The sequence below is a fragment of the Sapajus apella genome, unplaced genomic scaffold (genome assembly GCF_009761245.1).
Source record: "Sapajus apella isolate SASKATOON/1434 unplaced genomic scaffold, GSC_monkey_1.0 scaffold18, whole genome shotgun sequence".
Classification (NCBI taxonomy): domain Eukaryota; kingdom Metazoa; phylum Chordata; class Mammalia; order Primates; family Cebidae; genus Sapajus; species Sapajus apella.
Window position 1 is genome coordinate 15,530,291 of NW_022436958.1, and position 15,977 is coordinate 15,546,267.

Below are 15,977 nucleotides of genomic sequence, written 5' to 3' on the forward strand. Positions count from 1 at the left end.
TTTGATTGCTAATACAATACAAAAATATTCAATTCACAAGTTGCCGCTAAACTTCAGTAGTTCAGATAGCTGAGACATCAACTGAATTAATGGCAGATCTGAATTACAGAGTATTCTGTAAATTTAGGAATGCCATTTCATTATTTCTGCTGAATACACAATGAATTCTTGCTTTAATGATAATGTGCATAATTTATCATTATAAATGTTTTGGGAATACTCTTGAGTATAGTAGTCAACAGTCTAAATTGTACTATTGATTTAGTTACTAGCCACTTAAAAACTATTATAGATCTTTGCTGACATTCTGGTCAGAACATCAGAAATTCTAGGTTCATAGGATCTGAATTAATAAGAATTTATGGCAATATAGTGACAAAAAAATTCTATCCTTGCTGAATACTGCAGCACTAAAGAAGGTAAGAAAATCTTGTTTTTAGAAATCTGTCTTAGATTATTCAAGGCTCTCAATTAGAAATTTACCAAATAATGAGCTGCTATCACCTAAGTAAAAGTGAATATTTATTGGTCAACCTCAATAGGATGGTTTTGACATAAACTTTAGTGTTAATAGAATCCAATGTTCTCTTAAGCTACATTTTATTTTTTTAAGCCTCCAGAGGATGTGCAATCAAGCCACCTAGTGAGACCTCAACCCATCACAGACAATCAACAAATGAGACCCATTAAAATGCATCTAAATCTGCTGTCAGTCAATATACCTTACAGAGCTGTACACAGGAATTTAAGGACCAGGAACCATTAAGAGCAGTTATTCTCAACCTGGGCTGCACTAGAATCATCTGGGCAGTTTTTTAAAACCCTTTTGCACAGGGCCTGGCATGGTGGCTCATGCCTGTAATTCTAATGTTTTGTGGGGCCAAGATGGGAGAATCACCTGAGGCCAGGAGTTTAAGACCATCCTGGGCAACATAGCAAGACCCTGCCTCTATGAAAAAAAAAATAGGAGATCCCACTCCCACAAATTTCTTTTTAATTAGCCAGACATTGTGGCATGCACCTATAGTCCTAGCTGCTAGAGAGGCTGAGGCAGGAGGATTGCTGGAGCTGAAGTGAGCTATGATCAAGCTACTGCACTCCAGCCTGGGCTACAGAGAAAGATTCTGTTTCTTAAAAAAAAAAAAAAAAAAGTCTTTGTGCACAGGCCCTAACTCTGAACCAATTAAACTAGAATGGCCTGAGCATCAGGAGTTTTAAAACTCCCAGAGGATTCCAGTGTGCAGCCATGGCTAATAACCACTGTTCTAAGGTACAGTCAAACATTTAGGTCCTCAATTTCAAATGAGTTCTTAGTCTGATCTTGGTTTTTTAAAATAAATGTTCTTCTTCATCCTACAACTCTTTATATTCCTTTTTATATACTGTTAGCTAGTCTACTGAAGAAGCTATTCTGCTGACATAGTTTAAATATGTTATAGCTTCTGTGAACTGACCTCAATTAAATCTATATTTATGATTTCATTATTCTAGATAGGCTAATAGTGATTAAATACCAATAAATGCTTTATGATTGGCCTTGTGCTTATCTTGCAGGAATGATTTCAATAAGAATGCTTTCTCATGCTGCAATGGTACAAATGAATTACATAAAATAAAAATTTAACAGTCATAAGAGCCCATATTTTTCAAAATAAGTTTTTGTTTCATACAAGTTTGAGAAATAAAATCCAGCCAGTATCCAAAACAGAGTGGGCTGAGATCAGTAATTTCTTAATAATCAAACCAGGTTAGCAGAAGTTGTTTGAAACTTACTGGGCTAAAAAGATCCTGCATTTTCTGACTGTGTGCAATGTAGGGGGTCATGAACTTTGAAGGATCCACCTTCTTCCGGATGACCTTCCTCCTCTCTGCTGGCTTCGCTGGTTCTGGCTGCGCCAGAGCGGGTTTGGAAGTTTCTGATTGCTCATAGTCAGACGTCCTTGTTGTCGTAGTCTCATAAATTTCTGTTATTGTCTGAAAATTTGATATGGAGTTCAACATTGTCGTGAAAGTAAAAACTGTGCTACCATGATCTCAGTATATATTATTCTAACTTCAAGTCAGATTTACATTCCTGGTGTTACTTTTCCAGATCTAAAGTAAGCCAAAGCAGAAAACCACATACTAAAGCCATATGAAGGCACATTAAGTTACGTAAATCTGAATGCTGATTGTTGGGACTGTGTGGAGTAAAAATCTTATTCCTTATTACTTTGCAACATTGCCTTAAGTTTGCATTTGCAGAAAGACACCATTGCCTTAAGTTTACATTTGCAGAAAGACACCCAAATACTTCAAAGTAGGGGGAAATATCAGCAATAAACTATTTTTTAAAACAGTTGAAAATCAAGTTGTCTGGGTAAAGTAAAAGCAAACTTGACATTGGGGAACAAAAAGTTAAGATAATCAAACAAAGCTCAAATTCTTGACTTTAATATTAACTTGTAAATGACTAAGGGAAAATCGGTCACTCATTCTGCAGGGTTTTAGGCATTCTCCACTGTAGTAGGAGACAAAGAATAATGAACTTTTTTTAAAAAAAGAATCACATCAATATTATAAGATATTTTCATTTCCTTGGCTTAGTCAGTTAATTAAGGTGAACTGAACTGCAGTACCATTTACACGAATAAATGCTTAGCTGGACAAGAATAATGATGACAACATAATGGGGTGATTATCCTCACAACAGTCCAATCTATGTAGTAGGCGGGAAATTACTATTTCTTACAGCAGGCTATAGTGGAAGACACTAAGACTCAAAGTTTGGGTCTAGTCCAAGGTTAAAAATAATGCATGTAAGAAAAAAAGATAAGCAGCCAAGTCTTCAATCCATCTCACAGTATCTTTCCCTTCACAACTAATACCATCTGTACCAAAGAGAGAGTCCTAGCATCAATTATGAAAAGAGAACCTAGAAAGGAAATTGTACATTTATAAAACCCCCTTCTAGTGTTGTCACATCATTGCTAATAGGTTGTTTTCTGCACATGATTACTAAGGCATGGTTGACTGTAAGAAACCAATTTACAGCATCCATAGATGTTAGTTTCTGTGCAGTCACAGGTTCTCTGAACAAGCTTCAGGATTAACCATCCATATCACTGTTTGTCATGCTCAAAGAGAAACAGCTTCATGAAGAAGATAAAGCATGAGTTAGGGATTTCGCCTTGGAAAAAAAAAAGGGCTTGAACTTGGAATATTTATGGTAATAGCTTATTTAGAATTCCTAATGTGCTAAAATCTGAGTAGCATTTCAATGCATCACCAGGGACAAAGCCTTGGAGGCACTATCCCTGGTGGCAGAGATGGTGTCCTACAAGTTACAACGCTACGCAACAAAACTGCTTGTTCCTATGCCAATCACAAATCCAAGGCCATCCCTTCTGCTACAGTTGGTTAATGGTGATAGCCGCTGACGTTCTAATTAGCGTCATCCACACAAAAAATCCCACACGAGCAATAGGGGGAACCAACCCCTGCTGTCTTGGATTTGTTGAATAGCAAAAAAAGGTGAAATAACCCATCAAACAGGTAATGTTTGTGTTTTCACACCAGCTTCTGGGCACGGGTAGGTGGATGAACTTCTGTCAGATGATCTCTTTTGCCATTTTTGTGGCCCTGGGAGTGTGAAAAAGAAGAAAGCTCTTCCGGCTTTAATGAGAATGCAGTTTATGCAGCTGTGGACTGAGCCTTACCTCTCCTGGCACCTCTTCATAAACCACTTCTTCTGTGTAGTACTGTAAATAGAGCACAAAGGCGTTGGCAAGAGAACCAAAGCAGAAACCACCTCACCTCTCCTCAGCTGAACCACTTAGGTGACTGCACTAGCTCAGTTGATTTGGAATGTTTGTGGGAAAGCCTGTTCATACTTTGGAACCCATTTTCACCTTGTAATACTTGAGGAAAGCTGAAGTGGATGCCACCCGAATGGACAAAGAGGTGCAGAGGGCTGAGAAAAGTGTATCAGGCTGTTTTTAATTAAGAGAAGCTATTTTACTTTACTGGGACATGTAATTTTTTTTCTTATGGTCCCCAGGATAGAATTTGCTGAGAAGAGATTACAATAAAAAGATCCTGAGTGTGTGGGTTGGGCAGAGAGGAACTGTGATAAAACTCACTGTTTGCAAACTAACAATAAAATAAAACAGTAACTCAAGTGTGAATGCATTTTTAAATGGATTGTATCATGGGAATCATAAGATCCCAAAGTGTATCCACATCTCAATTATTCCTATACCTCCCTGATTAGTAAGTTATCAGTTTCTTCTGGAGTGATGGGTGAGTCCCTTTCAATAGTGTGATTGTCCTAAATTTGTAAATGCTAAGAGATGAAGGGGAAAATGAGAAGATTCTTCATCACAAAGTATGGGAAAGGTAGGCTGCCATTTGCCATGGTGGCTCTGAGGTCATCATGGCCTGCATGACGGATCTGCAGCCTGGCTCTGAAACCGAGTCTACTTTTGTTCTACTTCTGACATCACTAGCAATAAATAGATGTGGAAAGGAACTGGTTGACATTTTGTTTCAGATGTGTAAGGAGAGAGGAATCCTGTCCTTAGCCTCACCCTGCTCTGCAGGGTGAACAGAAGGAGAGGCTCATGTAGGCCAAGCACATGAGGAAAGGGGTAAAGATGAAACACTTGGCTCACTTCTCAGTCAAAAAATGGATGTATAACACTTTATGCTTCATTTTCACTTATCTCTGACACCAAAACATATACAGTACTCAAGGGAAGGGAAAACATTAAGATGCAAAATTTCCCTCGGTGGCCTGCTTTCCTGGTTCAGTGAATTGTCATCAAATTATTTAACCATTGTCAATAGGCTGCCTGCTCTATTTCACCTGTGTTAACAATTGTCTAAAACTTGGCCTAATATTCCTTATTCTTGTCCTTTCTTTACTCTTGAGCTATTCTTTTAACTTACAATCTAATTCTGCCTGTATGTTATTACATATCACAACAAAAATCACAAGCACTGACAGGACAGAGAATTGCTTTTTTACAGTTGTGACGTTAGCACATGAGAAATACCATTTGGACACTCTAGGAAATATTATTTGACGCTGATGCCACATGGAGTCATTCCTATGGTCACACAAAACGTCAGTGGCTTTGGAAGAAAGATTAAACTAAAATAGAAGATTCGCAACTGTTTTGGATTTTCTCAGTATCCAAGTAAAAGCAGCTCTTTGGAAGCCATTCAATTTTACCTTTGCTGAGCTCTCATCCTTGGTAAATCCATCTTAGAAATACGCTTATAAAAGAGGCAACATTATTTAAATGGTTGGCATTAATTTGTATGCCAAATCTCACTCTTCTTTTAGAGCTATGCCACTAATTAGATAGTAGTACATCCTTGCTTCTTTCTCTTTCTTTCCAAGTTTAAGTTTGAGTAGAGAGAACAGTAAAACTTTATTTCAGATGTCCAAGATTCCCAAGGAGATATATTTTTAAAGCCAGTTCTTCTCTGTTTTCTGCATATTTTTAAAGCTATTTCCTCTCTGTTTTCTAAAATCTTCCCTGGCAATTTTTCGCACGCACCACCCTCCCATGCTCGTGATCTTTTTTGAGGTCAAAGAGATCTTGGTTCAATATTTTCTGGCAAGCAGTCTATTCGTTTATCACCTGCTGGTGAGACCCAGAAGCTGTAATGGAAACAAAATGGTAGGGTTCGGATGTCTAAAAATAGCCCCCTCCATTATTATGACATCTAGTTAAATCAGTCGAGTCTAGCACTAAGGACAATTTCCAATGGCAAAGGTATAAAATTATTCTAAGAAAGACAAGGGATATTTAAGTTGGAGACTAGAAACTGCTACTGGCATTATTATCACAGGGAAAATAACTTAATTTATAATTGTATTAGTGTTTGATAGTGATATTTCTGACCCTTAGAGACATAAGCAAAATGCACGCTAGTGATAATATCAGCATGAAAGATGTCATCAGCATTTAACCCAGAGAGGTTTAGTGTTACACTGTAGGAGATTCATTCTATTTTTCCCTCATGTCGTTCAGTGATAAAAGCAATTTTATTCATAGAATAAACAAATTTTCTTCATCTAAATATAGACTGGTCACTAAAATAATTTTCCAAAGACCAGTTTTGGCACTGCCACCTGGAATTTGGTTCTGGGTAGCTCTTACAGTTAATTTCAGTCTTATTAAGAAGCACAGATTTTCAGAACTGCCTCCAAGTGCCTTAGGCATTTAGAGATTTTCATATGTTTAAATCATCATCAATTGATAATTCGTAAGCACATTCAGATTCATGGCACTGTATTTATGTGAATTATAGTTCCAAGCCTTTGATTTTATTTCCTGAATGTGAAGCTAAAGGCAAGAGCTGGTGATGAAAAATCATAAGATGTTAAAAACAAAAGGATGTAAAATAAATATAAAATAAATGATTAACAGCTTTGTAAAATATGTTAGATGTCCACCAAGAATTGGAAGGAAATTTTTCAAGATACCCACTATAGTCTTTGTTCTTATTCAAAATTCAAAGGCAAAAGCTAGTCTTGTTTACTTAGGTAAATATATTGAAGTTGGTGGCAAGGTCTGGCTCCAACTGTCGCTGTGACCTTCATGCCTTTATTTATATTTGCGTGTATATGTGTGTCTGTGCACATGTGTACATATTATGTATAAAGTCTCACATGCTCATACAATTTCACACATATGATTATTCTGAATAATGCAGACACTAAGACACAGAGTTCTGTTCTCACAACTTTCTCTTCATCGCTAGCCCTTTGAACATCGGGGTTGGGAACTGGGGAAGAAAGTAGTTTTAGAAGACGAATTAAAAGCTGCCTTTTCTCCACACTTAGTTTTTTGAGAGCTTAAAGAAAAGCAAAAGTGGGAAACAGTGATATTTCCTTTCAATTCTAAATCCCACGTAATTACAGTGAAACTGAACATAAAATATTCCTTCTTATGCTTTAAATGGTGACTCTTTGTGAAGTTATAATAGACAACGTATTTTTCAAATGATTAATTCACCTACATGGCTTTGATTGTCACTACATAAAATAGTTTGCTGTCAGTGTTTTTTTTTAAAAATCTTACCTCCACCACCTCCTCATATTCTTCGTCATCTGCCATTTTTCCAGAGTAGTAGTGGCACCTACAAACTTTTCATATTCCATACAAATGAAAACACATTAGAGTCTATCCCCAGCACTGAAATTATCTTATGACATTATAAAACTGGAATTTGAAGCTAAACTATTGTATAAATTCATATATTGTTGCAGGCTCAGGGAGAGAAGACATTTAAAATACAAGTATAAGCAGCAGAAGCTTCAAATTTCTTTCTCTTTATTCCTTCAGTGTTGAGAATTGCTACTTCTACATAATCAATTTAGTTAAAATTGCAAAAGGAAATTGAGGAAAGGGAGAGAGAAAATTGAGAGAGTTTGGACTCAGGGAACAGAGAATTTAAACTTTCAAACACTTTGAGAAAAGACATTTTCCAGCAAAAAATTTGGTGAAAGAAGTTCAGCTTGGCTTTCAGAAGAGGCTGACATTTTTCCCCCCAGCACCAAAATTCTAAGAGGGCTGACTTAGTTTTCCATACTGCCCTGATGCACTGTTTGCAGTATATCTTAGACTTCATATTGGAACCCATAAAAATACATGTCAATAAATTTTAAAAGAAAAAAAGAAACCTCAAGGCAATGGGGTTATTTTCTTCCCGAACACCATTGGCTTCTACAGACTTTTTCTTTTGTTTCTGTAGCTCTCGTTCAAACCTGAAAAATAACGAAGTTGTAAAGCATTGATTGAAGTACATATAGGATTGTCAGTCCTTAGCCTAAGCTCCTAATGCAGAAAATAGCAAAAGGACCTCTCAAGGCCTCTACAGTTTGACACCAGAGTGTGGGATTCTTGATATGAAGTGGATGATGAGTCAGAACAGCTGTCCCTTCATCCAAAGATGTTTGCTGTGTAAGCCAATACCCTGCAGTGGCTGGTTTTGTTGAGCTAGCGAAACTGCCACTCCTCAGGCAAATGAAGCCCGGTAGAACAGGATTAATATAGGAACACAGGGCAACGTATCTTCTTTTTCATATAAATATATTTAGGGAGAAATATCAAATGCAAAAAAATGTTAGACAAGAGAGCCAACTCAGTCGAGCAATAAGTTGGTTAGTATAGGACTCGACTCTAATCCCACACTGTACATAGCAGATATTAGTAGGGCCTCAGTAGGGCAACGGGGTTAGACTTTTCCAGCCATATTTCTACCACTAATTTCCTCAGTTATAGCCCAAACCTTCGAGAAATACTTCAAGGGAAGTGGTGGAACATCTCCTGAAAGAGTATTACAGAAAAAGTCATAAACTGGCCTTACCTTCAATCTACCAAATAAATTTCCTCAGCAGCAAAGCCTCTCCCAACTCTCCCCTCCTGAGAACCCCAGGCAAAAGCCAGTGTGATGCCTGGGCTCCGAATCATCATGTGGCAAGGGCAACCAATCAGATCTTGAGTTGCTCAAATTTCAGAAGCTAAATTTACCAAGTGATCTTCTGAAAACCACCTGTTCATCAATTCCTCTAAAGGATAAAGGGTAACAAATTGCTTGCTTAGAACTATTCAAAAGGAATCAAATTTTACCTAACTTCCAGGCTATGTAGTTCAATTTGAGGTTGAATTTCCCATTTACTGAGTCCCCATTCAATGTCACGTTCATGCAAAAGAATTTAGTGGAAAATAGCATGACTTTGAGAGGCTTTGACGCTTCCATAGCTGCTTTCTTCACGTCAGTTGTCCTGTCTTCATGGCAGCAAATGCACTCACCCTGGTAAGATTCACCATGTGAGCTACAGGTAAATTACTGCTGTTAGTGTGGGAGAAACTGAGGAATAAGACCCAGTAAACATCAAGTTGGCAAAAGCAATTTTTAACAATGTGATGAGTGAAGTTAAAGGTGAAAACATTTGACTATGGCACTAGATAAGATATCCACAGGGTGTAATTAGAAAGATTCGACCCCATCATTTTTCTGTTACTAAACAAGGCGGGTATACCAAAATCCTATTTAGCACCTTCTCCCTCCATAGATAAGGCAAGCTGCTAGGAATACAGAGCCTCTCTGGTATGTAACTGAGTTAGTGATTTTCTATTAATTCAGATGACTCCTGGCTCCCAGAAGCAACGTATGAATGCGGACACAAACAGGCTCAATTTTTGAACAGCAAGAGCCGATAAAACGGAAATCAGTAACTTACAGAGAAAATAATGCCCTATTTGGCAAATCTGAACATAAGTCAGTTCCTTTGTAAAAACTATCAACAATTTTCTTAAAACTTGCTTAAAGTCTCTCTTGCGCTTTCTTTGTTCCTGAATTATTTTTTCTAATTTAAAATCTAATTCCGTCTGTAAGTCTGTATATCCTTACACATAGCAACAGAAATCACAGGCTCTTACAGGACAGAACTGCTGTTTCTCTGGGTTGCTCCTGTACTGAGGCAAAACCCCTGTGAGTCACCTATATCTTGATATGGATTTGAGACTAAACATATTATAATAGATTTTTTTTTTAAAGTTAAACATTAGAAAGTAATCTTGCCAGGTGTAGTGGCTCATGCCTGTAATCCCAGCACTTTGGGAGGCTGAGTTGGGCAGATTGTTTGAGGCCAGAAGTTTGAGAAAGTAATCTCATATTTCAAATATATGTACCTCTTCCCTTTCCATGATTCACATGGTAGTAAATAAAATCTAACATAATTGTATCATCTTAACTAATTATACCTGTTCATCTTGTGTGTTCTCACAGGTCTTATGACCAAAGGATATTTACATAATATGAGATCACTCACTTGGTAGCTGCAAACTAGAATTGTGACTTACTAGTCATTACATGCTGTAAAACATGTTGTTGAATTAAAAAATAACACAGGCCCATTTTTAAAAACATAGGGTACAAAATTATATAAAGTAAAAAATGAGCATTGACCTTCTTAAAGGTAGTCATTGTTAAGTTTCAGGTATTTTCAATATAGACATTGACATAAATTGATACATTTAATAACATGCAATAGACATCTTTTATAAAACATCACATAAACATATCCTACTCTAATTTCCACAAATAATTCTATTGATTGGATAGAGTATAATTGTTTAATCATTACTTTTTAATGGACACCTAGACTGTTTCAAGGTTTTTGCTATTGCAAAATGAAGCAAAACAAAACATACAGTAAGCATCTCTGTGCATTACCTTTGAATACTCATATGAAATGTATCTGCAAGGTAAATTTCTAGAAGTAGAATTACTGAGGCAGAAAATATATGCACATTTTGAAAATTTATAGATATTGTCATGTTGCCAGTCAAAATCCTTAAACTATTTTACATTTCACCAATAGAGAATGAGGGTTCCTCTGTATATATCTCAATATCTTTAGGGATTATTAGCCTTGAAAAACCTTTACAATCTGGGTTGAATGTGTGCTCCCAAAATTTATATGTTGAAATCCTTCCCCTCAATGTGTGGAAAGCGATTGGGTCATAAGGGTGGAGCCCTTGTGAATGGGATTAGTACCCTTATGAATGAGGCCCTAGAGAGCTCCATTGCCCTCTCTGTGCTGTGTGAAGTTACAGGGAGAAGATGGCCATCGGCAACCTGAAAGAACATCCTAGAGCCCAACCATGCCAGCACCCTGATCTTAGACATCCAGCCTCTAGAACTGTGAGAAGTAAATTTCTGTTTATAAGCCACCCAGCTTATAGTATTTCTGTTACAGCAAACCAAATGGACTAAGACACTCTTTATACATTACTTTTGAAGCCACCATGATAGTAAAAGAAGTACGACAGATGAGCAGAACCCCAAACTCCATTCATAGTGAAGTGTGCATCCCAGGAACAGGGTCTAAAAAGGAGCGGGGGCAAGAGTGAGTTCACACAAAATTACCCTGTCTTAGACCTCTTGGGATAAATTCCTCCTAAAAGAAAGCCCCAAAGCTCCTGCTAAATTGGCCTGCTGCAGGTTGCCTTAATAATTTGCAAAGCACATAAGAAGTAAGAGACTCACAAGACAGCTGGCTGTGTTCCCACCATGGCTACAAAGGGGTGAGTGCACCAGCGAGCAGCTTACATTTCCCTCCTAGACACACAGGAGGAAAACACTGCCACCTCCTTACTATATCCTGCTGATTCTAATCTGGAATGAAGCCCTCCAGAAACGAAATAAGAGTTCTATTTTACTGGCCTATCTGTGGCCTCATCTATGGAATGAGAATATATTGACACCCTGATTTATTCGTAGGTTCTTATTATATGCCTTGCACATAGTAAGTGTTCAGTAAGTGTTAGCTATTATTATTTTTACTATTACCATTTTTTTTACATTTTATGGGAAGCTTCACTCTTTATTCTGTATTTAACTGAAATACCAAATACCTCGAAGCTTCTAAAATCAGACAATAGTCTAAGAATTTATGAATATACAGGCATTTGACTAGAAGCTTGTACAACTGGCTACAAACCAAAGCCAGGGCAGTTATGTGTCAATAGCAGAACTTCGATAATGCTTCCCTAAATATGAAAATACAGAAGTGTCATGCCTGGGGACCAAAAAAGACAGGATAAGGGAGATGGAATTGTAAGTTTTTGTTGTTATTTCTTGATTCATTATTTTGATCAACTTCTATATGCACATAGCTTAGGAATCAAGCTTAAGTTTTGTAAGACTTGCTATTAAATCAGCACTTCCTGTTTCCTCTTTTCCTTTTTTCCACTCCCTAGAGACATCACTTAGACTCTTTTAGCTGAATCTTTTGTTATATTCCTTTACACGCTTAACAAAATGTCTACATTGCTCCTTCCTGATTTTTTGTTCATAGGCATCATTTACTAAGCTCCCATCTGGGAGGATGAGGCTTTAATTCTCTTCATCTAAACCACAAGCCTCACCTCCTGCTCCTCAATAAAGTTCTATACATGCAATTCAGAACTCAATGTACACATTTTCATGATTGGCCAAAGGCTATTCACAGCTGAACCCTGTATATTATTATTATTTTTCGTTTCCTCTACAAGGGCTTGTTTTTCTGGAAATTGATATTTTTCTCCATTTCTTTTATTTTCTTCCTTGGCTTAATTTTTTTTAGACAAGTGGTGTCTGAGAGAGCTTTCTGCAATGGTAGCAATGTTCTATACCAGTACTGGCCAGTACAGTAGCCACTAGCCACATGTGGCCATTGAACACTCAACATGTGGTTAGTGTGACTGCAGAACTGAAGTTTTAGACTTTTTAATTTGACTTAAATCCAAACAGCCACATGTAGCAGGTGGCGATGGTACTGGGAAGAATAATTCTAGACAGTTTTAGCACTAACACCTCAAACTGTCTAAGTCTGCTCTTGGTGTTTTCAATGTCTTTAAGTATCGTTCTATAAGTCTACTCATTTCCCCTTCTTAGATACCTCAGGGAGTCTTTTCTTCCATCTGGACCAGTTCCAGTGCAGCTGGAGCTCAGGGCTTTTCTTGAGCCCTCTCCACTGTCTTTCATTTCTGGGGATTCTTCTCTTCTCTCTTCTGAATTAGACCTTGGGTTTCCTGGATTCCATGTCTTTCTCTTGCTTAACTTTCTTGATTAGATGGAAAACATCCTCCAGTATTTTCCTGAGGAAGGATACATATAAGGTATGAACCTGAAAGTATCTGAGACAGGTCTCAATCAATTTAGGAAGTTTATTTTGCCAAGGTTAAGGATGTGCCCATGGCACAAACTCAGGAGGTCTTGACAACATGTGCCCAGCATTTAAAAAAACTTTTCATCAAAGTATAGTGTACGCATAGACCGAGACGTTCAGAACTGGAACTGGATGCTCATCCAAAGACTCCCTGGTGGCTTTTGAGCTGAGAGTGTGGGACTGGATGCTGGATTGTGGGACTTGAGACTTGTTGCTGAGCTTTGGGGCTGGATGTGGCCTGCAGTACATGGCTCCATTCTTCTTTTGCCTTACGTGACTATGGATGTGAACTAGATGAATAAGCCTTGTGGCAGAAAGACAGCAATGTAGCCCCATGATAACCCCTGCCTCCTGGTGATCATGCTTTTGTGAAATCCCCTCTTCCTGTTATGGGGCCTGTGCTATGCTGCTAACCAGAAGAATTTGGCAAACTTGTTGAGATGGCACTCCTGTGGTTACATTCAACATATAAGACTCCATCTTGCTAGCCAACTTGCTTAAGGGACTCTTCCTGCTGGCTAGATGAAGCAAGGTGGCCTTGGTGGGGAAGCCCACCTGGCAATGAACTGCTGTCATCTTCTAGGAGCTGAGGGCAGACTCCAGAAGAAGCCAGTAAAAAAGCTGGGCTTTTAGTCATATAGCTGGAAGGAAATGGTCCTGCCAAGAGTCAGAATAATCTGAGAAGGATATTCTTCCCCAGTCCAGCCTGCAGATGAGAACACAACCTCACCAACAACTTCTTTGCAGCCTTGTGAGATCCTAAAGAGGGCCCAGCTAAGCCCTGCCCAAACTCCTAATACTCAAAAACTGTGAAACAATGAATATGTCTTGTTTAAACCACTATGTTTGTGGCAATTGGTTATGCAGCTATAGGTAATTAATATATCCTTTGTTTAATCAGTAGAAAAGGGATCAAGAATATTCACAAGAATTTGGGTTTTTCTTTTTAATAAACTTTATTTTTTAGAACAGTTTTAGATTTACAGAAACAATTCAGGAGATAGTACAGAAAGTTATCGTATACCTTCCACCCAGTTTCTCCATCATTGACACTTTACATTAGTATGATACATGTGTTATAATTAATGACCTTTCTCTGTTCCAAGATTCCATCTCAGATACATTACATTAAGTTGTCATGTCTCTTTAAATGTGGCAAATTTCTCATACTTTATTTTTGATGACCTTGTCAGTTTTGAGAAGCGCAGGCCAAGTATTTTGTAGATCCTAGTACTGGAATTTATCTGATGTCTTTCCTCATAGAAAAGACTCGGGTTATGAGTTATTGGGAGAAGGACCACAGAGGTGAAGTGCCATTTTCTTCCCATCATATCAAGAGTAACTGCTATCACCGTGACTGACTACTGTTGATGTTGGCCTCGATCACCACCTGGGTGTGGTGTTTGGGAGGTTTCTGCTCTGCAAAATTACTCTCCCCACCACCCCTCTTTATACCACACTCTTTGGAAGGAAGTCACTATGTACAGTCAAAACCTAAGGACTGGAGAGTTACTCACCCTTCCTTGAGGGTGGAGTAGCTACATAAATTATTTGGAATTCTTCAGCATGGGAAATTTTTCTTATTCTCAATTTATTTAATGATTTATTTATATCAGCAAGGACTAATGGATATTTATTTTACACTTTGTGTTACAATCCAATACGTCTTTATTTTATTACTCAAATCGTTCTAGCTTTGACCATCGGCAGCTCTTTTAGTTGGCTCTTGCGTTCCTTTGACATGACCCCCATCTGTGTGTGTGTGTGTGTGTGTGTGTGTGTGTGTGTGTGTGTGTGTGTGTGTCAGAGAGAGAAAGAGAGAGAGAGAGAGAGTGAGCATTTTCTTACTTTCTGGAACTGCAAAATGCTCCAGGACTCCAAATATAAGTATGCATTCAATCTATAAATTTGGAAGTCATACATGTTCATTGTAAAAATTTCAAGCACTAAAGGTTCATGCAGATTATAATATGAAATAAAGTTTTATATATATTATAATATAAAAATTCTGATTCATTCTTTTAACTATTATTTATTATGTACAATATATGAGGCTCTGTTCTAGATGCTCCCCTCATGCAGCAGAAATCATTAGCTGCTTAAGCACTATACAGTTCTTCCTCAGTTGTGTCCATGGAAGGTTGGTTCCCGGACCCCCAGCAGATATCAAAATTTAATAGATGCTGAAGTCCCTGATATAAAATGATTTAGCATTTGCATATAACCTGTGCACATCCTCCTGTATACTTTAAATCATCTCTAGAATACTTGTAATATCTAATACAATGTAAATGCTATTTAAATAGTTGTTATACTATATTGTTTAGAGAATAATGGCCCCCCAAAAGTCTCTATAAATTCAGAATGTTTTTTTCCAAATATTTTTTATCTGTGGTTGGTTGAATTCACAGATACAGAACCCATGGATATGAAAGGCCAACTCTATGTGCTTCCCTTCTTGTCTATTAACAGAACCACAGTTTAGTGTGGTACAGAAATACGCCCATTTTAAAAATACACTCCTCAGATTCCCTAACAGTTAGGGGTAACCTATGACACAGCTTTGCCAATAAGATCTAAGTACAATTCTTGATGCTGAGGCCTGTGGGAAAGCTCTTATTTGACTGATGAGCAGGGTCAGACTCAGCTGGCATGCACTAGTTTTCTTTTGCTGATCTTCCCTTCTGTATGCCTGGAACACAGATGGAATGCCTGGGCCAGGGCAGCCATCTAGGGACTGTAAGGATACAGATCACGTGCTAAGAAATGGTAAAGCTAAAGGAGCCTTACCCTTTACTGATTTTCTTAATTTTTGTACATTTATTTATTTTTAAATTTATTAATGTATAATTATACAATTACAGTGACATTACTTTTCCCTACATACCAAACATTTTTTTCTATTTTTACTTTGCCAATTAACAATAAAGTTGGTTATTTTTTTCATATGTTTATTGACCATTTATAACTTTTTCTGTCTACGATTTGCTCATATCTCTACCCCACATTCATTTCTAGGCTATTCATTCTGTACTATAGAAATGATGATTTGCCTCCTGTGTATGATAATATTTTCTCCCAGTTATTTGTGGTGGCTGTGACCATAGAGATGAGTTGAACTTTATCTTCGGTCAAGTCTGTCAGTCTCTTCCTTTTAGTTTCAATACCATTTATTGACTAAATTGAATTTGAAATACTGCTTTTAACACACATTAAATTAAGATGTATTTCTGTTTCTAGAGTCTCATGTCTTTTCTTGTTT

At 37.5% G+C, this 15,977-nt stretch overlaps 1 protein-coding gene and 2 long non-coding RNA genes across 53 annotated transcripts in view; 1 reads left to right on the forward strand and 2 right to left on the reverse strand.

Moving 5' to 3' along the window:
- NEB (nebulin) overlaps positions 1 to 8,471 on the reverse strand; it is a 204,562-nt gene extending 196,091 nt beyond the window's left edge. For all 50 annotated transcript variants that reach the window (XM_032286403.1, XM_032286401.1, XM_032286400.1 and 47 more), the window contains exons 1-5: positions 8,365 to 8,471; positions 7,679 to 7,762; positions 7,077 to 7,141; positions 3,699 to 3,740; positions 1,774 to 1,974 (exon numbers count right to left, since the gene is read on the reverse strand). In XM_032286403.1, coding sequence (XP_032142294.1) covers positions 1,774 to 1,974; positions 3,699 to 3,740; positions 7,077 to 7,112 — 279 coding nt within the window. In that variant the 5' untranslated portion in view covers positions 7,113 to 7,141; positions 7,679 to 7,762; positions 8,365 to 8,471. The remainder of the gene's footprint in view (positions 1 to 1,773; positions 1,975 to 3,698; positions 3,741 to 7,076; positions 7,142 to 7,678; positions 7,763 to 8,364) is intronic.
- An 82-nt stretch (positions 8,472 to 8,553) lies between these two features.
- LOC116557006 lies at positions 8,554 to 14,348 on the forward strand. 2 transcript variants are annotated; one of them, XR_004271316.1, is made up of 3 exons: positions 8,554 to 8,839; positions 9,145 to 9,232; positions 13,979 to 14,348. It is a non-coding gene; the product is annotated as an uncharacterized LOC116557006 (long non-coding RNA). The 2 variants fall into 2 exon arrangements; XR_004271315.1 differs by lacking the exon at positions 13,979 to 14,348 and having other exon boundaries at positions 9,145 to 11,413.
- The window catches only part of LOC116557005, a 46,696-nt gene continuing 42,978 nt past the window's right edge, over positions 12,260 to 15,977 (reverse strand). Inside the window, exon 2 of the long non-coding RNA XR_004271314.1 lies at positions 12,260 to 12,644. This is a non-coding gene — a long non-coding RNA (uncharacterized LOC116557005). The remainder of the gene's footprint in view (positions 12,645 to 15,977) is intronic.